Source organism: Onychostoma macrolepis, chromosome 20, assembly GCF_012432095.1.
Source record: "Onychostoma macrolepis isolate SWU-2019 chromosome 20, ASM1243209v1, whole genome shotgun sequence".
NCBI classification, from domain to species: Eukaryota; Metazoa; Chordata; class Actinopteri; order Cypriniformes; family Cyprinidae; genus Onychostoma; species Onychostoma macrolepis.
In genome coordinates this window covers 19,538,805-19,563,834 of record NC_081174.1, presented here as the reverse complement: position 1 = coordinate 19,563,834, position 25,030 = coordinate 19,538,805, and the positions used below count along the sequence as shown (strand labels likewise).

The following is a 25,030-nucleotide window of genomic DNA, read 5'->3' as shown; positions in this document are numbered from 1 at the left end:
ATCAGAGATGTTTGTTTCTCTTCTTCTAGTATGGTGTAAACAAATAATATGGAAAATATATTCCATCCAGATATAAATATCCATCACACACTTGACACATGTAACTACCATTTTAATTAAATTATATTTAATAATAAATTTAAGGAGTTATACAAGACATATTTGTTAAATAATAACTATTAGGGAAACAGAATTACATTTAAAATGGATTTCTCATGTAATTCGACGAGCAGCCAGCCATTACTCCAGTCTTCAGTGTCACATGATCCTTCAAAAATCATTTTATTATGCTGATGTGGAGCTCAAGAAACATTCCTTTTTATTATTACAGTTATAAATAGTTGTGCTGCTTAATATTTTGGTGCAAAATTAGATTTTTTTCAGGATTCTTTGATAAATAGACAGTTCAAAATATTTTTTTTAACATTATAAATGTCTTTACTATCACTTTTGATCAACTGAATGTATTCTAGCTGAATAAAAGTATTAATTTCAAATTACCTTAATACTTCCAACTAAAAAAAAAATTCAACAGTAATATTTACATGCTCACATTTCTGTGAGGTTTCTCAAAATTTAAACTGTGTACGTGAAACAGTGACGCTAGAGGAAAACAAGTCTGCAGTAGGTCCAACGCCTATTTCCTTTTTAAAAAGCAAACAGAGAGTAATCCTGAATCAAAGAGCAGGGGGAACAAATATGAAAGTAAATACAACATAATAAGGCCACTAGTTTCATCAGTATGCAGAAATGATTATATGAACCAGGGCAATTGGGTAATAATTTTATTTAAAATTTAACTCCTGGTCTACATGGCTTCTTGACAGTGGATGTCAATATTGTGTAAAAAAGAAGACTTTTCATCCAGCTATGCATAAAGCCACACATACGGTATCTTTCAACCAAAAAAAAGTGAAAATTGCAGTTTTACAACAGCTTGTTGTCAATGAGCTATGCAAATGAGGCTTACGCAAGGAAATAACGTTTTTAAGAATCTAAGTGAAACTTAATGAAAAAAAATATATATTTGTTGAGCTTGGTTGTTGACGATGGGATGCTGTTATTAACCACACACACACACACACACAAAAGTGAACTTCTGTCAACAGGACACCCACAGTCTTTAATTCCAAACACATTAGGATCATTTTTCTGTTTGAACATTATGGGTTCTCATCACAGTATGAGCAGTTAATGCAATGAGAGACATGATTCGCACTAGAGAGTGAGAGATGCGCACCAGACGAGAACACAGGACTACAACTGAACATTTTATAACACTGAAGGGAAAAATGGAAACACAGGAGGAGTCATATGGCATGTATGGAAACTGTGAAGGCATGTCGAACACGAAAGGGTGAAGGGAGGATGTGTGTGAGATTTACTAGAGGTCTCAAACCACCTCCGTTCGCACTCGAGCAGCTGCACAGACTGCAGCACAAGTCTGTATGTTAAATCTACAGAGAGGAGCCGCTGATGGAGTACTGCAGGAATTGTGCGCTTTGCTTAGCTTCATGGTCTGAGCCAAATACCCATGGGGTAAAGTCCAGCCAAGCACAATGAGGATTTTCCCCTCAAATCCCTCAGCTCCAGTGCAGCATCTATACTCACTACCACAGAGGGTGTAAAATATGAAGAAGAATAAACAATAGGAGATGGAGTTGCTCATTAGAGAGAGAGGAATAACTGGCAGTGAGGGCTTATTTTAAACCCACTCATCTCTACAATCCCCCCGTGTATGTTTGGCCTTTGGTACGTTTATTAGAAAGCTTGAGGTGAGAGGCGGTTCTGAGAGTATGGATAAGAATTAAGAAAATGAAGAGTTGAGATAGGGGTCATCTCTTTAACCTGCTTCATGCTCCCTGTGGATCTAAAAAAATCTGAAAGCTGTTAGAAATCACTCTCATGACTACAAGCTGCATAAATTCATATGCTTCAAACAAATCCCAATCATTATCACACAAGCATACCATTGAGAATTAAAAGCATTTTGCGAGATATTTAATCATACTTAAAATTATCTCATGGGATGTTAAAGCTCAGCACAATTATAAATTAATAGTGATGCAAAATATATTGTAGGATGGTAATTTACTTAAAAGTTAATCTTTAAAAAAAATTAATAATTTAATAACCCTGTTAAATGCAATTTTCAGTAAATTTCATCTTATTGTGATGCCTAATGCATTTGTAAAACGTTTGATTTTTAAACAGCTTTTTTTGTAATTTATTTAGACAAAATAGTACCAAATTTTAACATTGGCCATTTTTCGAGTATTGACCATAACATGAAAATAACTATTGACATATTGCTATCAGCCATAATCTCGATACATGTACATGGTGCATCCCTATAAATGAACAACCAAAATATTGTGTGAAAATGTAAACAGCTGTACATAATTCATTTTGCCACCAATAATTACAGACAATGTTATTACAAAAAAATCTGTATTAAGTTGCAACAAGCCTTACAAATGCTCCTGGCTATGAAGGGAACAGATTAGAAGGAATTACAGTGACTGTGCCCATAGATCCAAATCAGATGAGGGATATTTCTGAATTTATCATATGGCTACTGATTAAAAAAATTATCTGCAGCTCAGAGATATTTTTGTAACAGCATTTGTAAAGCAGCTGCATTCATCAACACAAAGATGTACCGCTAGCTCACAGTTCCCCACCATGACTAATTAACCCAGGAAATAAAAATTAATTGGACAAAAATAGCATGACACATTCTCTCTCACATTATGTTCTAAGCATAAGCTTCACCACATTTTATATTCATGGTTAAAACGGGAAATATGGTAAGAAAAATAAACTTCATATTCAATAAGTCATCAAAAAAGTTTTAATTATACAAATTTGCTTGTAAAATTCTGTTATTTAGATGTTGTTTATGGAAAACGATGATTAAGAAAATGACTGCAATGCGTAGAAAATTGCAATGCCTGAAATGCAGTCAGATTATTTGACGATCACTTCCCAAGTTTGTACATAAAACCTTTAAGAAATAAAAAATAAAGTTCAGTACAGGTTATGGAATAATCCTGTTTGAAGCATTTTTCTGTCAATGAAAAAAAAAGACTTATCTGCCCATCCAGGTGCCAGAAGGTTTGAGCTCAGTGTCTTGTTTGACTGGACTCTATTTCACTGGAGATAACTCTGAGAAATATAGTTCATTCTCAATCTTTCCTCATCTCTCACTCTATTTTTTTCTCTGGGATACACTGCAGACTCACATAAACCAGAGAAACATGTCACAAATGCATTTTTCACAGATTCTAAACCCCAAGCAGTGTTTATATTGTGAACAGACTCATAATAAACTATAAATAATAAAATATTGGTAACACTTTACAATAAGGTTCATTAGTTAACTACATTAGTTAACATTAACTAATAATAAACTGCACTTATACAGCGTTTATTAATCTTTGTTAATATTAATTTCAACATTTACTAATACATTATTAAAATCTTGTTAACATTAGTTAATGCACTGTGAGCTAACATGAACTAACAATGAACATCTGTATTTTTATTAACTAATGTTAGCGAAGATTAGTAAATACAGTAACAAATGTATTGCTCATGGTTAGTTCATGTTAGTTAATACATTAACTAATGTTTAACTAATGAACCTTATTGTAAAGTGTTACCAAAATAATAAATCTGTAAGGGACAATGTACAGGTCATTCAACAAGTAAATAAATTAATTTGATTTTTATTTGATTATATGATTATTGATTATTTTAGAATTTTACCTGTTTATTATTAAAAATTGTCAATTACAAAGTACAAAACAATCAGCCTAGCAACAAGACAAACACTGATATATTGACTGTATGTAAACATGATTATATATAAACATGCATGGTGCTATTGACCAATCAGGGTCTAGCATTTCAGAGAGTCATGTAATAAAAATAAATAATAGTGACAATATGTTAAATGATCTCTTTCATGCTAACAAATTCACTACACTATTAAAAATAAAGGTTCTTTATCTATTGTTCAATGAAAAACCTTTAACATCCATGGAAATTTCCAATTTCACAAAAGGTTCAATATAGTGGAAAAAGGTCCTTTACATTTTTTAAATGTTCCTTACACTAAAAAAATGGTTATTTTAAGAACTGTTCTTTGAGGATCCCAAACTGGCTCTTGTCTTTCATGGCATAATTGTGAAAACCCTCGTTTGGAACCTTTGTTTTTGTCTTTGGACAGTCACTCAAAACTATACCATTAATCCAAACAATTATATATAAGTAGGTCAGAGGAGACAATTGAAGTTACAGTTGAACTCAAAAATCCGAGACTACACTACAACCAAGTCTGAAGTAGTTAATATAAACGTTGAATATGAATGATTGATCAAATTGCAAAGACCAAAACTCCCTTTGAGGTTTGAATAATCACCACAATAATCAAAAATATACAGATTACTTTACTTGAAAACATGCACCCTGGTTTTATCATCAACCTCAGTCATATTTTACCTACTTGCATTTAATTTCTCCCACCAATGGCTCTCTTATATAAGTTATGAATAGAAGATCTCTCTGCTCCAGTGATGAAGACATAAGGTGATTTGAGTTTGCAATTCAGCTCTAAGAAACTAAGAGCCGCCTCACCATTTAAATGCATGGAGAGTGAATTATTCAATGGCAAAGGATCACACGCTTTGACATGCCACATCTCCCTCCCCCTCATTTCTTCTCTTTCTTTTTGTCTGAGATTTAGATAATGGAAAGATGCATGAACACTCAACTATTTCAGCGAAATCAATGTCTCACTACTAGGTACGAAATGTGCACTGGTCCTGACATCAAACCGCATCTCTAATCAGCCTGCTCAGTCAAGCCCCCTGGTGTTTTTCTTTCTCGCTCTCGCTTGCCCTTCCACTTTTCCTTCTCCTCCTCTCCTACATGTTTAACTGTCTCTTTCTCACATATTATACGGTTTAGTCGCTTCTTGCAATTTGAGTTATTTGAGCTTAATTTCTCAGCTCTTATGTTCAGATTTATCTTCCAACCTCCGTAATGTTTCATACTGCCACATGAAGACGCTTCCTGACATTAATACAGCAAGTTAAAGCACTTCTTATTTCAGAATCCCAGTGTGCAGCCAAATCTCAGGAACATTTCAGCTAATTAAGCTGATTAAAAACAGATAGTTTTGATTTACCGCAGTAATCTGGAATGATTTAATGTGGCCATTACTTCTGCGCTCTTCCCTTTCTACACCATATGGCCTCACAGTGTGTGATTTCTCCTGCAGCACCTCAAACATCTCACCCTCTGCAGACTTCTCTAGGTGACCTCACTCACTTCTGAGTCACAGCAAGCTCAAATCTTTTCTTTTGCCATTAAATCTCTCAAGCATCATAAGAAATGCAGACATGAATTTACATGCCTGTATGTTGTTTTACAAATTCTAAAGACAGGGGGCAGTGATGTTAGACATTACCAGAAGCGAGCAGCACCGTAGTATGCAAGTATGCAGATTGTGTGTACTGTTTGACAATAAGGGAGTTACACAGACTTTTTTACGTTACCTTGGACTACATTTCCCATGTTCCAGTTCACTAATCACACGCTCACCTGTAGCCAATTACACACTATATAATGCTGCCTTCACGCCATGTCGTAATTCCGAGATGACAACACGTGACATTCTACTCTATCTAAATTATGTGTTTCTATGGCAACACTTTCAACGCCAAAGCCCTCACTTGCTCCTGAACTCGTAATTGCAGCTCGTAAACTCGGAATGTTCTGAGAGTTACGACTTGGACCAGTGACAGACGTACCACATGACCGCCGCCAGGTTCATTTAGGCGCTACTTAGGCGCTACCTCTGAGTCCGACAACATGGAAAGCTATGAGTGAAATATCACGTGCTGTCATCTCAGAATTACAGTAATTATGACATGGCATGAAGGCAGCATAACACCCACTCAGATCCTTCTCAAATCGCCAAGTATTGTTTAGCGTTTATCACTGTGTTAGCTGATAGCTACTTTACGGAGCCTGCCCTAGTTTTCCTAAGCCCAATTCGGACGGTAATTGTTTCTCATATGGATGTCTGTAAAAATAAATTTACATATCATCTCAGTGATAAAACTCATGGATTCGGATGGCGATTTATTCACAGTGGAGGAGTGAGTTCTGTGATCCTACAAACCTGGGAATGCGCTGCTCACGTGGCCAGTCACATGATTGTCTGCTGTTATTTACAAATTTATTCTTATTATTGTGTAAAATGTATTTAAAAAATACTTATTATATAAAATGTATTCTTATTATTCCAAGCATATTTTATAATGTATAATCCTATTTATTAATTGATTATTTAAATCTCCTGTTTAAAAATAGGAAATTAGATGCGCTATAGTTGTATACAATTATATGCGATACATATCTGTTTATAATACACATTTTAAAATTGTATTGCATACCTGCTGGTGCCATAATAAAGACCCATTTCAAATGTTTACTCTGCTTTTCTTCTCTTTCTGCTCCCAGTTGCTGTGGTGGAGCAGTTATGAAGTATTGTTCTTTTAAATACTTTCCAGCATTTCAGAAATAAGTATGTATGCAAATTACACCGAAGTACAACATTACCTTACGGTGTTCGGGAGTGCTCAAAAAGGGTTTAAACACTGAATTTTTAATCGATTTCTTCTCGTAAACTCAGAGATGTGGATGGACGGCAATTAAATTACCACACAACCTTGGTGTTTGTCAAACAACAGTAGGTAATTTGGCCGGGGATTTTTACGGGACATTCTGGATTCGGACGGCAATTAAATCGCCGACTACCCCCTGTAAATAGTGAAAATAACTTACGTCCCCCTGAGAAACAATTACCGTCTGAATAGGGCTATAGTCTTGCCTTGCCTTGCCTGTTTTCCCGTGTTCAGATTCTTGCCTGTGTATTTCAGATTACCCTTTCGTCTTGCCGTTCAGACTCTGTTTGCCTCTGCCTGGGCTTTTGCTGTGTAACTGGATTATCTCTCTTTGCTTTGCCCTGCTGGATATTGTTCGCCGGAGACTGATCACATCTGTCCTTGGATTACTCTTTGTCTTGCCTATGCCATACCTGTTGTTGTTGTCAACCCATGCCTATTTGTGATTATAGGGCCTTTCGCACTGCTTTAGTTCCAGAACTAAAAGTTCAGTACTAAAGCACTGGGACGATTTTGCGCAAACTATTTCCCAGTACCATTTAAAGGGTTGCATTCGCAACGACAGTAGGTACTAAGAAGTGACGTTAGCCGGTCGACAGCGACGTCATTTGTACGCGGCGTTCAACAACGTAAACAAAGAAGAACAACGTTAACAACAGGAGGATGGAGGATGCTGTGATCGGAGCGGTGTTTTTGTTGTGTCTCGCATGTTTCACAATAATGGACATGGAATTTCGACGTATACGTCAAGCGATTGAAAGAACGGAAAGGAGGGCTAAGAATCTCCAATGACAACTTGCAATGTTACATTTCATTGAGACTGATAGAAGCACAAAACGCCGTAGACGAAGTCTTCAGGTAAATGCAGTTTATAAATGCTCTCAGTATGATACAATGTTTACACAGTATATGTTTACACTGTGTTTTAAATCATGGCGGGTGAGGGCGTTTTCGTACGTGTTTAGCCAATCAGCGTACACTTACGTCACGGATTGTTCCTAGAACTATTTTAGACCCTACTCTGAAGTAGGAGCTAATTTAGTTCTTCCAAACGGAGTTCCTGGAACTAAAACCGTTCCTAGTTCCCGCGGTGTGAACACGCCAAAAAGTGAGTAGTTCCACAATTAGTTTGGGTACTATGAAAAGGTTCCTGCAGTGCGAAAGGCCCTTATGTCGTGGAATAAAGCTTTGCATATGGATCTGCACGCTTCCTCTGTTCAGTCCGTAACAATCACAGATACCAGAGAAAAACAATGCTAAAGCAAATAAATCATTAAAATGCAACTAACCATACATGTGCACAGATGGCATAGAAAAATAAATAAGCTTATTTACTTTTAAAAATGGAGAAGAAAATCAGAACCAGTTGAGAATCACTGCTCTCCTGCTGTGCTCAATAAATTCAGTTCACAGGTGGACTTTAAAACAACAAATTAATTTGCCACCTTTTCATTAGTGATCTGAACTGAAGGATTATCGTTTCTGTGCACAACATTTGTTCACGCTCCAAATTAAAAACACAGCAACTAATGTGAAATGTCAAGATTTCACATTTCAGAGAAATGTCAGCATGAAGCATGTGGTTTAAAACTGTTGGAAAGCTGAACAGAAAGAATAATCAGACTGACAAAAGAGAGAGATTAGTGCAATTTGGTGCTTCATTGGGCCATTTGGGAGAATGATCATATTAGATGAGATCTGCTGGTCATGATGAGACAATTCCCCATCAGTATAATGAGAAAGCAACTCTTATTTCTTCATTGAGACACTGATGCAGCGTGATAGGCATAGCTGAAGTTTTGTGATGGACATGAACTAGTGTGGGCTAGCTTTGCATGTTTCAGCAATAACAAGCTCCAGCGGAGAGTGTTTGATTATACAGTTAAATTAATGGGGGAGTAATAGGGTGGGGGAAAATTCTGTTCCCTATCGAAAGGTAACTCCGGTTGCGTCATCATTGACGACTGCTTTGGGGAAACTCCTGTTTACTCTGTTACTGAAGCCAGATTGGTTAACGTTTGTGTAACTGCACAAACCAATGGAGCTTGAGCCCACCAAAGGGGGGGGGGGTGCATCTTGCTATATAAGTCGGCCCAGTGCGCCATTTCATCAGAATCTTCTCCTTCAGCGACGAGACCATCTCTTCGCTGACTCTGCAAGAAGCCGAAGAAAAAAGAAGCTTACCTGCTCTACGCTGCTCTTCACTGCTCCCACCATTGAATCCAGCCCCTGCAGTGGACGATTTTCCCTGCGGCCATCCGACAAGGAGAAAGAGCAAATTTCTGAGCAAATTTCCAAGCGCGTTGTTCCCGTTGTTGTCTGGGAGTCGCCCACGCAGAGGCTGCACTCGCTGGGGCTTCGTTTCCTCACTTTTTTCATGAAGGTGATCCTCCCCGCTCCGTTCCGCCGTCTCCTCGGAGGAAGAAGCAGCGGAACAGCGGGGGTTCTCTCTCTGGCACGAGCAGTGCTGCGTCGGCCCAGCGCCCGTGGACTCCACTCTCCCCGCAGCGCCTCACGCCGCTGGTGTGCTTCACACGCAAGAATCAGTGCCCCTTGTTGAACGGGAGTGGCCTGGTTTCCTTCGGCGCGTCTGAGGAGGAGACAGCCGTCGACGAGACTGTGTCTTTGACGGCATCTTACGCTGTCGAGTGGGCGTGTTCCGGCGAAGAGCCCAAAGCTCCCTCTCTATCTCAGTCTGCGACTCGGAGCTGATCCACGTTCTCACACGTGCTGTGGAGGAACTAGGCCTGGAGTGGTCGGCCCCGGAAGAGCCCGCCCCCGGCCCCCTCGACAAGTGGTTCCTCATAAACCTGGCCAGGCCGGTTCAGCCCTGCATACTATGTCCGTGCTCCAAGTGTTTCAGGCCAAACTTCTCCGTGACTTGGACGAGTCTGGCCGAGATCAAGGCGCGTTCTCGGAGCTCCGAACAGCCACGGATTTGGCTCTGCGCGCTACCAAGGCAACGACGCAGGCGGTGGGCAAGGCCATGGCTAACCTGGTGGTGCTGGAGCGCCACCTGTGGCTGAACGGACATTAGGGACGCCGAGAAAATGACCTTCCTCGATTCACCGGTTTCACCCAAAGGACTCTTCGGTCCAGCTGTGGACAGCTTTACGGAGCACTGCGCCACTTCCTGCCTAAGCACTACAGCCCAGCGACTGTTTCAGGGCGCCCCAAGCCAGCGTCCACTCAGCAGCCTGCTAAACCAGCGCAGCCTCAGCTCTCGCAAAAGCCGGAGCCGGAGCCGGGGCTTCAGCAGCGCCCCAGATCGGCAAAGAGGTACTCCTTACCCAAGCGTCAGGGCCCACGCCCTCGCATAACGCTGGATCTTGGGCCTCAGAAGCCATCCTGATCTGCGTGCGGAGAGGAAGAGGAGAGGGATAATTCTCGCGGACGTCGGAATCCCCTCAAAGACAGCTCGCAGTTATTCCCCACCCCTTCGAATGCCTCTGAGTGGTTAAGGTGTTTTAACAGGGCACATCCTGTCGTTTCAGTGTGTGCCCCAAACTACCGCTGTGATAGTGGACCCACATACAATAAAGAGCAAATTTCCTCTCGCTACACTCACATATATCAGTTCTCCCCCTGTTGGCGGCGAACTGTCATCAGTAAAGCCTCTCGTACATGTCTGCTGTCCCCCTTCGGGCAGCGAGCACTCATTACTCCCCGCACGGCGAGCTGCCCTCGACAAAGATATTCACAAATGTAATTTATCCCCCTGCGGGCGGCAAAATGTCATTGATAAAAATAGAACCTCTCGCCTCCCGATTGCAGGCTTGGGAAACCATCCCAGGAGTGTCGAGTTGGGTTCTAAAAACCATAGAACGAGGTTACTCGCTCCAGTTCGCTCGCAGGCTGCCTCCATTCAGAGGCGTGGTGCAGACCTTCGTGCAGGACAACGAATCCCATGTTCTCCGAGCCGAAGTGCACACACTGCTTGCAAAGGGTGCCGTGGAAGCGGTCCCCTTAGCGGACAGCGAGTCAGGCTTTTACAGCCGCTACTTCGCCTCCAAAGACAACTGTCACTGCCCAACCTATTTCTCAAAGCAGCGGGATGCTCTGGCCCACGACAGGCCCAACACCCGTCTGTATGCATTCCCTCCGATCGCCCTGCTACCCCAGATTATCATTCTCCCGAGGCTGGCCGGACTATTGGCAGAAATTTGCTGGTTGTTAAGTTCCTTAGAGGTTCTCGGCAGTTAAATCCTCCTCGCCCTAAGACTGTACCGACCTGGGATTTATCTATAGTCCTCGGGGCCCTCAAGGGTCCTCCCTCTGAGCCGCTTTAAACAGCTGGTTTAAGGGTCATGGCACTTAAAACTGCTCTGCTTTTGGCCCTAGCGTCCATCAAGTGAGTGGGTGACTTGGAAGCCCTGTCTGTCAGTGCTTCCTGTCTTGAGTTCGGACCCAACGACTGTAAGGTCATTCTTCAGCCGCGCAGCGGCTATGTACCGAAGGTGCTCACAATTCCGTTCAGAGCCCAGGTTATCTCCCTTCTAGCCCTCCCTGCAACGGATGGTGATCAGGGGCCTAACTTGCTATGCCCAGTTCGAGCAACGCGAGTATACTTTGAGCGTTCTAAGTCGTTCAGACAGACAGCTCTTTGTGTGCTTTGGAGGCTGCTCTAAAGGGCTGCCGGTCACAAAGCAAAGGCTATCTCATTGGATAGTAGAGGCTATCACCCTAGCCTATGCCTCAGTGGGCGTACAGTGCCCTATAAGTGTGAGGGCCCACTCCACAAGAGCAATGGCCTCCTCCTGGGCCTGGTCCAGCGGAATCTCTATTGGGGAGATCTGTGCAGCTGCCGGCTGGTCGTCACCGTCTACCTTTATTAGATAGAGTTTGGACGTCCCTGCCCTGGTACTATCTGCTTAATGCTACTTTTTTCCCCCCTTCGGGCAGGAAAAGCTTATGACAAGCAGACCCCAGATTCCACTCAGGTCTCTTATAGCTCGGACTCACGGGGCCCACACTGAGTGTGCCTGAGCTGAGCTTGCGGAGCAGGCTTAATTCTGATTCTGCGTATAGCACGGCGTTACTGGATGCGTTCCCCAAAGCATTCGTCAATGACGATGATGTTTTTTAAACATACTTTTATTGCCTTTGGTTATATGATGAATTCCTGTGCAACTATGTCATCACTTCAAGTATTCACTCACTAGCATTCACAGAAAATGCATTTCACTAGGCCCATATTTCAGTCCTGGTATATAGTGTTTCCCAACATTTATTGTTTTATGCACTCCCACAGCCCCATTAGTGAAGTTCAAGTACCCTTTCTTCAAAACAAAACCAGAAAGATGTTCCTTCACTCATATTAAAGAAGTTTGAAGAAACATTAACTATTAAATTAAAAATAATTGACACTGTGAAAGAAAAACAGCTCACCACACAGCTTTTTCTGTATTTAATAAGACATCTGAGCTTGTTTGTCTTCTACAAGGACCAATCCCAGAGAAACTTTCTCTGAAACACCTAACAGCACATTTATTTATAAATAAAACCCAGATGGCATGTTTATACCATCTACCAATAAGTCAAATCAATTCCATGTGCGGTGGAATATAAATAGCATAGAAGCTCATGACCAAACGTGAAATATCTCCCACAAGCAAATGCATTGGCATTTTTACGCATTTTAATGCCAAGTTATAATTTACAGGTGAAAAGACATACAAGTCTACCAAAGTGAAGTTAATATCTTTCCAACCACTCCTTGAAAGCTGTTTAAGAACTACCTGGGGTTCACGTTCCCCTGGTTTTAGACATTACAAGATGGGAAAGAAATTGCCTGCCACAAAGGATTCAGCAAAGTCTTTCTCCATCAGTCACTCACTTTTTCATTTACATTTGCCATTAAACTGCTAAAATACAAGCAATAGAATTTGTACACATCCAAACAGGATATTCTACCTACTGAAGTTTCATCCACCACAAGAAGTACCTTAACCAGCGCGAGCGCCAAATGTTCACATCAGCTGCCATTAACAACAGAGTTTCTTGCTGGACTCCTGCAGATAAAATCAATGTTTTAAAGACTGGCACTCCTGCAGAGCTGATGTAAAGGAGGGCAATTTTTCACATAGCTGCAGCAAGCGTCTGCTTTGAACCTTGTCTGTCCATCACAGTCAACATCAGGTTGCAGGCCTAAAACAGTGTGCAACAGCGCTGCAATAATAAGCCACACAGCATTGAGAAGTATTTAGATGTTATTTATATTACATAAAAGACTAACCAAAGATTGTGTGGAGAAAAGGCAGCATTTTACTATGAGAGTAAGACATATCCAGTTAAATTATGTACAAATTATGTATGTTTTGTCTTTGTCAGCGTCTGTGAGCTTGTTGAAGGTAAAATAATAATTGCTCATGCATAAACAATATCTGGGTCCATTCTGATTCAAATGAATAGTCTATTTGAGAGTGTACAATGAGTACAGCTGGCAAGAGCCCTGAAAGGTGTACTCAGCTGCACATAGCAGGATTAGAAAACAAGGATTAAAAACTGCTGTTTGGTTGGACTGAGATAGTAAGGCTATGAGAAAACAAGTGGTGGGATACATGACAGAATGAGAGAAGCAGAATTTCAGAACAAATACGTTAGTAGAGATGTAGGGAAAATTCACTTAAAAGAACAGTCCACCCAAAGATTAAAATTATGTAATCATTTACTTACCCTCGTGTTTCAAATCCACAAGACTTTCATTTACATAAAGTATATTAATGAAACCTGATATACTTCTGTCCTAACATTGAAAGTCCACAAAACCAAAACTTTAATGCATCAAAACGTACAAAAAACCATTCCATTAAGCAATAGATCTGGAATAACATGAGGGTGAGAAAATTCTGACAATTTTCAATTTTGGGTGAAATATCCTTTTTAACCTGTGTACAAATGTGCATACTTCTTGGTATAAAGTAAGCAAAAAGCAGAATGTCACATTAGTAGACTATGACATACTATGATTGTTTTAGTTCTTGGTTTACTGAAGGAATTATGGAAAATGGGTAAAAGCACAAACATGAACCCACAAAATCTGTGCTAAACGCAATTTATGCAGCACAAAACGATATTCTGTATCGGCAATGCAAACCGTGCTCAACTACACAGTGTGTCTGAATATATGCCCACTTATACTGCTCTTTTATCGTCAATGATCTTCAAATCATGAATAAAAGCTGTCATGATCAATAGAAAATGTACACAAACATCTCTTTTAAATAAAGTCTGCTTACTTTCTGTTTATGTTCTGCTCTCAGTAAATGTCAGTGTTAGGTACATTAAAAGCCACATTACTTCTGATGAATATGAAACCAGATTATGCCTGCCTGATAAACCTGAATGAAAAAACAATGCTGGTGCCAAACACAAACATGCTTTTAAATAAAAGAGAGAGCGACTGCATCTCCTACAGTACTAGAAGTGTTGTCTGAACTGTCTTGTGGGGTTTGGTATGAAATCTGTGATGTAATCATAAGTGGCGAGTGGGTTCAGTAGATTTGAAGTGTGTAACGGCCCTCTCTCACCGCCCATTAATGATTAAAATATTACCACAAAACTATGAGTGAGCGATTGAAAGGAAATGAAGAGGCTGGAGTTCAACCAGAAAGGTCATGGGGCATATATGGAAGCAACATAAAAACTAATTATGTTACCCAGCCCACTTAGCAGAAAGAAATGTCAACTTTATTCTTCCACATTAAGATAATCTCAAATTATTATTATTTTTTCTTTTGTTTATTGCTTTACTCACTATGAGTCTCTCTCTCTCTCTCTTCTTATCTTACAGTACACACAGTAGAAACACCGCCTTCTCTATTAACATAGACAAAAGACCAATCAGCAAGAAAGGAAGCAGAACTTAGTTTTTAAATAGAATCAAAAGAGCATTTTTGTAATGCTTGCTGTTTGCAGCACTGGGAAAAAAAAATCAACAACCCCCTCCAAAGGTGAGACGAGGCTAACACTAGTGTGGGAGTCCCCATCACGACTGACAGCAAAACATAATTGAATTACTGCGTACTATGAGGATATACAAGTATATTTAAAAAAAAAAAAAAACACTAAACCAGCAAGTTATTATTAATGCAAATAAAAACCTCTTTATTGGTACAAGATCAGAAAATATTTGTGGGGGGACACTGTGTATGACACACATCCTCAAGTCATATTTATGATTGAGAGAGTAACAAAGCTATCAAATTGCAGGGATATTTTGGAGTAAAGAAAGCTATCATTCAGAGAACTATAGTAGCCTAATAGAAATGTAGCTGGTTTATCCACAAGCTTATTGCCACTTCATACTACTGCGTTGCTTGCCTGAGGGTCTGTGCAAATAGCATTAATAGGATTCAGTGGGGCTAAATGTGATGTGTTTGGTCACGGTTGAGCGGGCTGATTCCTTGAGTGATTCCTTCACCACATCCTCTCTCAGGGAGAGAGAAATCAAATTTGTAGTGTGTATATATGTTTCACTGCTCTGAGGTCGACAGTGTTAGTGTCACGCTTGAACATTCTTGAGTTAGTAGCCGAAGCTGGAGAGATAGCAGGGGGATATACTGACCTGCTCAAACCGAGCTTCATCCTCGCAGTTTTCCAGCACCCGAGAGAAAAAGGAGAGACCTGCATGGAGAAAAACAAAGTAAAAGGTCAATATAGAGCATAGCATCAAAGCAGTGCTATATAAGAAACATTGTGTAATATAATAAAGACTGCAATGTCAAATATTATAAATCTCTGTGTGTCTGTGTGTATATATACATATATATATATATATATATATATATATATATATATATATATATATATATATATTTATAGCTCAGATTTGGGATTAAATTAAGATTATGCATAACAGGAAGACCACAGGTCATCAGAGCCCTGACATGTTTTGGCAACAGAGAAAGCACAGAGTGCTACCATTATCATAAAACCACAACACAGTAAAACGGTGAAGTGTGAAACTGATTTATAGAAGGGGTGGGGTATAAATATTAAGGAAAGCAAGAAACTCCTTTTTTCAACCCTTTGCATCTTCTCTGACCAAGAGACCTGTCTAATACAGAACAGTGCTTGTTGTTTGTTGTCAGTGTACTGTATGCTTGTGAAAACAAGAACTGTCAATACAAATACATTAACACACCAATTTATGCACATATACACAAGCCTACACAAACACTTGAACACAAGAGATATTGCACTTGAGCAATTAATTCATGTTTTCTAGCTGAGGCACACAGGTAGATATGTTTAAGAAAGGTAATTAAATACATAAAGAATCATTACTTAGGGCCTCTGACACTAAAATAAACGGACAATACAATTCAATACAATGCTGCTTGTTCTTATTGTCTTCCCAGCCATCAATTTTTATAATGCAAATTTTTTTGTTTTGTTGTGCTATTATAGTTTTATACAATCATACCATTGTCTACTGTTGTCTTGATTCTGTGTTGAACAATTGCACTGGTACAGGTCATGAGCTCTTAAATAATAAAATTAGTCTGAATTATGTCATTTTGAAATAAGTTATAAGATATGTAATCTCAAAATACAGACAACAAAATTCTCTTATTCTCAGAGAAACAAGCAGCATCTCATCTCAAACTCATTGCTGCATGCTGTTGTTCAAAGGAGCTTTTTCCCCAGGTAACATTTACATCTACCCTCTGTACACAGAGCTGTAGATCACAAAATGCTGACCTGTTGAGGATTTTTTTTTAACTTCAAAGTCATAATAGAAAAGCAAGAATTGATAAAAGCGTGATGAGGAAGAATGTGTGAATCGTGCAGTACCGATGCCTTAATAAAGAGAGAACTGAGGGCAAAAATCACAAGGCTCGCAACCTAGATTTAAAAACACTTTTCCTTGGTGACAATAACAAGAAGACATGGATAAAAGCTCATATAACATGCATAAACTAGGCAACGACTTAATAAAAATTGATGGCCAACCTGTAAAGCAAAAGAACAATCTTGAACAGTATTGTCAATGATGTACAGTCTACACAAGGACTTTTCAAATTCCAACGTAATCACATCTGAAAGTCTGAAAGCCAATATTTTCATACATTCCATAATTGTCTATCTCTGATGAAACATTTTTATTGGGATTTTTCATTGTTCTCAGATCCACTCGTTGGTACTCAATCTAAGTTATGCAACCCACAGAGAAACAGGACACAGCTCAGTAGAGCCCTTCCGCTCCAGACAGCCTAGATCACTGCACACTGAGGGGAAGGCAAAAATGGGAGGCAAGGAAAGGGTGGCAGGAGAGCTGAGAGTCATTGCCCTCAGAGAAAATGGGGGGAAATGTAACAACAAGACTATGCATCAAAAGGACTTCTATTACTTGAAGTGTCTCAACAAAATTACATAAAAAGCAGACCGTCACATTCTACATAATTTCTCTCAAAATGTCCTTCATAAGAAGATTCCTATTAATAATGGAAGATGTTTACTCCATTCTTTTTTTTATTAGCAATAAAATGTTGCTTGTCCTAGCTCATTTCTGCTCTATTTAACTAAGGAGATTCCGTAATTTATCTTTTTATATGCTAGAAACACATAAAACTCCACACATATCTCTGGCTGTATTTGTCTCCCAACCACTCCCTCTTACAAACATACACAGAATGCATTTTATAAAAAAGAAAATAATTGTGTCAGATGAACACTGAGCAACTGTCCAAGGTGCTGAAATACACAATACAGATGAAAAAACAAAGAGAAAGAGAGGAGAGAAACAGGAGAAAAGTCTTGTCATTCATATTCAGTGTCTTTAACAGACATGAAATCTAATGGATTGATGAGGCAAGTCTCATAAGACAAGGAGTAATGAGATAAAACAACCAAAAGTTCAAACAAATTTGGTTCACTTTTCACAATTTACAACTTTGTCCAGATTTAATACTTTTGGGGACCTTGAAGACAGTATTTGAGAAAGAACCCTAGTAGCTTACTGATCTATCCATTTGATTAAAACGCATTGCTTGAAATTAACAATGAATTAAACAGTATACTGCAGTGAAAATTGAGAGCCTATAGTTGCACATATAATGAAACCAGCTCACGCTTGTGTATGAGGCAATAATGTTAGTCTCTATTTATCAGCAAGGGAGTTTTCAATCATCTAAAGCGATATTAAAAAACCCTCGGACGCTCTTTGATAAAGACAAGCAGATTCAGAATAACTGGTTTTCTACAACTTTTCATCAGAGCCTCAAGTTACACAACACTGCATGATATATATATAAATAACTGGATAAATATTAAACCTACATATGTATAACACAACATGCTTAATATACAGATGCATACATACTAAAACATTCACTGGAAATTAAAATTATTGCTCTATACCTCTGAAAGTCACTTTAGCGATGCGGTCCCCCTTTCCACGAAGCTCCGTGACAGTCCTCAGGTACACTACTAAAGCCATTTCAACTTAAAATGAAGAAAAATCAAAAGACTAAAATAGAGTAAAAATGTTTCATCACAAAGATCGCGTATCTATCTTGAACAACGCTGCATAACTTCTTATAAAATCATGTCCTAACTGCTTTTATTCGTTACATAAAAACCGGAAAATGGTACAAGCTGCATCCTCTGTGCGTAATAACATGAAAAGAGTAATTAATAATTAAAGAGCTTTCATTTTCTCTCGCTTTACTATGCGCACATGTACACTCGTCAGATCCGCTCCGACACTCTTTCACTCTGCGATGCTCCTCGCCGCTCCGCACGAGCGCAATGTGATGACGGACGACGCCAGAAGGGGGCAGTCGCACACAGTCAAAACTCTCTCTCAGGGGAGGATTCTTGCAGAAAACAAATACGCCCCAAAAGCTTCTTACCAGATTGATTACTGTTCGAGGCAGAGGCATAGTTTTATATATTCTATATAGAGTTAAACTGACAGATTAGCTATTAATAAAAACGAGTATACTAGTCTATCCTGAAAAGAATGGTTGCCAGGCAACCTTCTGTTGTCTTTTCTGCGGTGCAGGTCAGCTTTGACACGCAGTAGCTTTATGAACGGATAATATTCATAGTATTATTATCTACTCAGCCATGACTTTCAGAGGAAATGGTACTCTCATTACGCATAACAACACAGCCTACATCCCATCGTCTCTGATGCCCGGGTAAAAACATAGCTTATTTCTTATTTTGTGTGCAGGGCAGAATATTTGTCACCTTGAATTGATTGTCAGGGTTAAGTTTTGACGTTTTCACTTTCTTTTCAAACGATACAGAAAATGTGTGCTGTCATTTAATGTTAAATATATAAACAATTAATTCAGTGAATTGAAATAAACTCGAATTAACAATTAATTATGGCTGTTACCATTAAAATCTTATCATTTTACCATTTCTTTGGCATTTTTGACCCGTTTCCTGGTTTGGGTAAATTTCTAAACCTGGTGCAGGTAAATCATGAAACAATATTACCAATATTGTATCAACTGTTAATTGTGCAATTGCTGCATCATTTAAAGGTACTGTGGACACATTCCCACTACTAAATTCGTGAATGGGGAGACTTTTGGCAATTCGTCCTTAAAGTACTTCCAAAATATCCGTTCTGCAATGATGGCCTCTAGCAAAAGCTCTTACAATAGTGTGCCTCTGAGCTCCCATACCCAAGACAGTACCTTACCCTACTGGGTCCGGTACAACATTGAATTCAAAAGGCAGAAGGAGATCAAGGACTTCAACATGGTAAGAATGCGAATTAAGGTGTGTTTGAGGATCATTTTCTAAACTGCTCTCTTTTGTCTCACTGATTAGTCATGAACATTTTGGACTTCTCTTTTCCCCAGTTGTCACAGAAGCACAGGGAAAATTACAAAGATAAGACTGGCACTGTGCAGCCTGTCAATTACTTTGTCATGCCAGAAAAAGAGAAAAAGGAGCTTAGAAGATCCCTCCAGAGTGAATGTAAGAAATGAACTTTACTAAGCCATCTCAGCTATTTTAATTAAATTAACTATTTTACATGTTATCTTTTAAGTGAAAACCAAGAATTTTAAATATCTTCAGTATCTGCCTATATGAAACATTTGAATATATACACTATGTAGCCTGTGTGTGTGTGTGTGTGTGTGTGTGTGTGTGTGTGTGTCGGTGTGTGGCTAATTTTGAGTGTAATCTCTAAAAACTGGTCTTAGGCTCTCCTGCTATTCCTTCTCTCTCTCTCTTAATCCTCCGTCTCACACGGATCTAATTGCCTCTTTCATGGTCCCCTGAGACAGTCAGAGACTTCGGCTGTCCAGTGATTGTTTGTGATGGAGTCTTATTTGCTGATGCATTACTCAGGGTTAACTGTACTTGGTGCTCTGCTGTCTCTAGGGGTTTTATGTTCAGTTATGTTCACATTTAGCTGCTGGGTAGTTTCTGGAGTCATAAAGAATTTATGTACAAGCCAAACTAGAGTTGTTGTTTTTTAAATATCATCTCCTTTTCTTTCCTTCTTGTCAGTTAATTAGAGACCATGCCATATCAGATGGAAGTAGCAGTCTGATGAAGTCTAATGGTGTCCACCACAAACAAGTCTGCCTCAAGAGATCGCAAATTACATTTATTGTGTTTAATAAATAAATAAATGAGGAAAATATGTTGCTCTTTTTGTGCCTTTTGGATTATAATACATAATTTATGTAGTTGCATACATCCATAGGACAGGAATGTCTTTATAACACAATGTTTAAAGGCCAATCATATGATAATGATCCACTGGCAATTTGTTCTTTGCAGTGCATGGGTACCCTACACTTTAAAATCGTAGTTTAGACTTTGACCTATTTTATAAATAATTTATTTTAGAGGGTTATGTCTTCAGAGAAGCAGCGGAGACACATTAAATAAAAAAATTAATAATTAAAATAAAATGGACTCAAATGTATTGCCTTGCAGAAGTTGAGATGAAAATTAAGCAAAAGTAGCATAATTAAAAACATGCTGACTAGAGTGAATTACAGTAGGAGGGAGTTTAACCAATTAGAAAACAGCTTTCTGAGATGAGGGACTGTATATGTAAAAATATAAGGGATTTACAAGACAATTTTTTAAGTAATAAAGCAAAATGGCACATAATGTCTTTAGAATTGGCTTTGTGAGAACGTCAATGGATGTTAAATGACAACTGGTATCATCTGAATCAGCAGGTAGGCCTACTCTTGCTTAATTTGACTTAGGCCTATCTTTGTATTTTACGTGAATCTACTGTTTCGAGATAAGAATTTCTAAACAACGTTAATGTGTAGCAGACAAATACGTGGATATTTATATTAGAGCATGAGACAAAAAAACTCAAATTTACAGATGAGATACAGATGTTGAAAGAAACTAAACAAACTGTAAACCCTTACTACTTCGACTGACGATAACTGCTGTTTGACTGTACATACTCTTTGAAAAATGAAGGAGGTAGTACACTGCAGTGGTAGCCTACCTTCCTGCGCCTTCAATTTGTAGCCGAGTCCCAAATTGCGCGCATGCGCATTGATTTTCTCGTCTTGTATAGTTCGCACAAATTTATGGAGAACGCATATAGAATTTAGTTACCATAATTTTAGAGCTGAATATAAATTACAATACTGATACACTTAATAAACACAATAGTTATTATAACACAATTACGCTTATGAAGTACTATTACCGCGAGGTTTTGGGTAAACAGGCTATAAAAATAAACAGAGCACGATAAGTGAGTTCTACATTAGAGGAAGTGTGTTTCCAAAGATTTTCCATCGCCTTGTTCTGAAAATATTTGGGTATATAGCCCCTAGTCCCATTCGTCTCCGGAAGAGGGAGACAACGTCTGGGAAAGAGCGCACAGACTGACTGTAGCGGGCAACGGAGCATCCGAGCATCCCATAGCCTTCCTTCCCTCAGTGTAGCGGATCGCCGTAATACTGAAGCACTATCTGCAATGTCTCCTGCATGGGCACGAGCTCTTCTCGGGCTCCTGATCACACTTTGCACCCAGAGCCCACTACTGTCGGGTAGGTCAATCTACTTATCTCTGTTTAAATAGTAGGCTAATTCACAAAATCAAACTTTGTATTTTATTAGAATTATGTAGAATTGAAATTTAGAACTATTGTAAAAATATAATTCCTTAAGTATATTTGTCTAGTATAATTACCAGGGCTTTCTGTAATGATGCTGTCATCTTGTACTGTAAAGACTATTATTTCATAAGCACTTATGACAAATAGCTCTATTGAATTAATCACCTGCGGTTTGTGAATCTGGAGGTCTAAGTCCTGTTTGTTTTATTACAGTGTGCGTGGAAACCATGTGCCAAACCTTTATTAAACATTTCAAGCAGCTCTAACAATGCATAATGGGTGAGACAGTAGCCTAATTGAACAGCTGAACCACAGGCAGGTGCACAAACTTCAAAAAGTTGCTTCGCTTTAAGTTTTTAAAGAACATTCAAAGTTTTTGAAGAGTAAGTCATTTTTTAGCAATTTTAATCAGTTTCAAAAAGGTGATCATAGAAGTATGACATCTATATCTGTGTGTGTGTGTGTGTGTGTGTGTGAGAGAGAGAGTACACATATATAATTGAAACTAATGCTTACTGTATAACTTCTTCTTAAACTGATGGTGGTGATGTCACCTTTGTAATTAATTTCTGTAGCTAATTTAGTAGAGGTTGCCAGGAGTGCACAAAGAACACAGAATATTAGTTTCTGTAGCCAACTGCTAAATAAGATATTTGATTGATGCATATATATATATCAAACTATGACCAAATTTGGATTCCCAATTGGATTTCAAGTTACAGGATTCCTGATACAGACAGACAGACAGACAGACAGACAGATAGACAAACAGATAGATAGATAGATAGATAGACTGTACTGTAAGTGCATATCTCAGCAAGTGATTTATCAAATTAGAGCCAGTACAGGAAGTACAGTTAACCTCTTAAAAGGTCATCAGGGAGTGAGTGTAAAAGCACAGATGTTTTAGACATTCTTTCACTTTCAGCTCTTCAAATCAATTTTAGCCACGTTTTCTCTCTCCTCACATCTTTCTTTCACTCTGCCTGTCCCTCCTAATTCTGAGGAGAATGCAGTGGAGCAGAGGAATCTTGGATGAGAAAAGTGGTAGCTAAGTCCTACTGAGCTGTTTTAGCTGCCACGTTACAACGGGCCTTTTTCTTTCTCACTTGCTCTTTCTCAGTGTTTTGGAAATGTTCTTTATATGAGGTCACCCAGTGCAGCCTGGGACTGCCATCAGCAGCTGCATATTATCCAGTATTCTTCTCTTTCCTCTTCTCTCCATCTTCAACAAAACAAAATACATCCAACACAACTCAATCTTAAAGCCACCAGCTGCATAGCTTTACTGATTTCAAGCAACAAAAAAAAAAACCACACACTTCTAGATCGTTTAATGGTGCCCAACTGCAGCTTCAAAACCATTCCAGACATCTGCTTGACAGATAAAAGATATATTGGAAAGAATGAGTCTCAGGATTTTGTTCCACAACCCTGGACTTTAACATCCCGTCTTTGTAATTCCGGTAAGAATGAGCTTGTGTTGTCAGGTAAGAGCTCTGCCAGACAGAGAGCGAGAGGAAGAGAAGAATCATGCCCTGACCAGCTACTGGAATTTAAGCTTGCTCAGATTTTCACCAAGGAATTTGTGGAAAGTCTTTGATTGACGTAGGCAAGGCTGGAGGGTTTAGAAACTCAATCTGTCGATTAGTGAGTGTGCTATGGTACAAGACGCCAGCATGTAGTTGGCACGATGCCCACGCTCAACCTGTCACTAAGGTGTTTAAGCATTGTCTATCATCAGATGCCCTCCTACGGAACACCTGGGTATTTTGTAGCTCAGGCTGAAAGGTCTGCGTAAAAGCACTAAGCTATTGTTGACTTAACAATAATACACTCTAAATGCATCTTGTATTTGTTTGAATGTCATCCAGGCACCTGAATGAAAATAATAAGCAAAGAGTATGTTTGTGAGAGTCTGTTTATGCCTTTCATTCAGAAAATGATGTCAGAGCAGCAGGTGCTTGGCTTACAGGTCTTTCTATGGGTGCTTATAAAAAAATCCAAAAGAACTGACAACAGGACCACAGGGCATTCACTTTCACCTTCCTAATAAAAGAATAAATCATATAAATGGCTCGGGGAGCGCGTGAAAGAGTTTCAGGACTGCTATTGGGGCAGTTCTTACGTTCCAACAATCTTACATTTGTTTTATGTATGTACATGTGATTTTATGCATTGCTGTTCTAAATATTTGGTTTCCTGGGATTTACTGAACAGTGATTTGCAAAGTCATCAATCTAACTGGCTTACACCGAAATGTCAGAATTGCGATAGTAAACCGTGATAGTCTTGGAAACATCAGTTAGAATGGGTTAAAAATGGGTTTATTTTTTACAGCTGTCATGAAGTTAGATTACAACATTTCCAGCTATTACTGCAAATTAAAAAAAAAAAAAAAAAAAAAAGATTATAATTTGTTGTAATTTTAAAAAAGAATGGTCTCTACTAATGGAAAACATACTTCTTGCTGAGAATGTCCTTATCTGACATTAAGAATATAAAAAAAGCAATCATCCACTCTACCAGGGGTTCAGTGCAATTTTTTTGTACCCTCAACATTTTTAGAGATAATATCATCAGTCTTTTATATATTCTCATATGCTTTTATATAATCTAAACAATAATAGCATAGTTGTCACTACTGCAGCTTTGCCTGATTCTCCATCAGGAGGCTAACATAATTCTTATTTTATTTTTGTCTCCTCAAGAACTGTTGTTTTAACTGATTAACCAAGGAACAGTTCTTAACTTCTGGAATCATAAAATTAATCACAGTTAATAATTTTTTGTACTGACTGCAGAATTACCCAAATTTGAGAACCGCTGATCTAGGTGATGTCCACTCCCTAATACGAGCCTCAGTTAGTTTCCTCCAGAATAAAATGTTTATTTTTGGAGAAAGATCTAATTCTTATGTTTTACAAGTCTTGATTTAATCAAAATGTGAACCCACCCTACATCATAAATTTTAATATGGGCCAAGTCACAGACTGAGGTTTGATGTTTCTGTGGCCTGTGTGTGTGCGCAAGTTTCAGTAATTGCAATGACGTGTGATGTGGTTCCAAATTATGTGAAGGGATGTTCCATTGCCAATATTACATTATAAAGCAGTGACCAAAAGGCATATGTCCATGTGTACACTTAAATAAGTGATAGAGATTGATCTCTCTCACCAGGCTTTATGCCAGAGTCATGCTGTTGTACAGTAAACAGGCACAGCGATGAGAGATTTGCTCACTCCAACTCTA

General features: G+C 38.9%; 3 protein-coding genes across 22 annotated transcripts in view; 2 read left to right on the top strand and 1 right to left on the bottom strand.

Moving 5' to 3' along the window:
- otofa (otoferlin a) overlaps positions 1–21,178 on the bottom strand; it is a 66,013-nt gene extending 44,835 nt beyond the window's left edge. For 16 of the 19 annotated variants that reach the window (XM_058755294.1, XM_058755295.1, XM_058755299.1 and 13 more), the window contains exons 1-2: positions 18,063–18,420; positions 15,265–15,323 (exon numbers count right to left, since the gene is read on the bottom strand). In XM_058755294.1, coding sequence (XP_058611277.1) covers positions 15,265–15,323; positions 18,063–18,141 — 138 coding nt within the window. In that variant the 5' untranslated portion in view covers positions 18,142–18,420. Of the gene's footprint in view, positions 1–15,264; positions 15,324–18,062; positions 18,421–21,156 lie in introns of those variants that run through there. The other 3 variants (XM_058755311.1, XM_058755312.1, XM_058755307.1) reach the window with 2 other exon arrangements.
- cimip2c (ciliary microtubule inner protein 2C) lies at positions 18,527–20,317 on the top strand. The gene is made up of 4 exons (XM_058755318.1): positions 18,527–18,847; positions 19,202–19,424; positions 19,526–19,643; positions 20,184–20,317. The coding sequence occupies exons 1-4, from the start codon at positions 18,774–18,776 to the stop codon at positions 20,189–20,191; spliced, it is 423 nt and encodes a 140-aa protein (XP_058611301.1). The 5' UTR covers positions 18,527–18,773; the 3' UTR covers positions 20,192–20,317.
- A 417-nt stretch (positions 21,179–21,595) lies between the features above and the next one.
- The window catches only part of fndc1 (fibronectin type III domain containing 1), a 32,005-nt gene continuing 28,570 nt past the window's right edge, over positions 21,596–25,030 (top strand). For both annotated transcript variants that reach the window (XM_058757027.1, XM_058757026.1), the window contains exon 1: positions 21,596–21,709. In XM_058757027.1, coding sequence (XP_058613010.1) covers positions 21,637–21,709 — 73 coding nt within the window. In that variant the 5' untranslated portion in view covers positions 21,596–21,636. The remainder of the gene's footprint in view (positions 21,710–25,030) is intronic.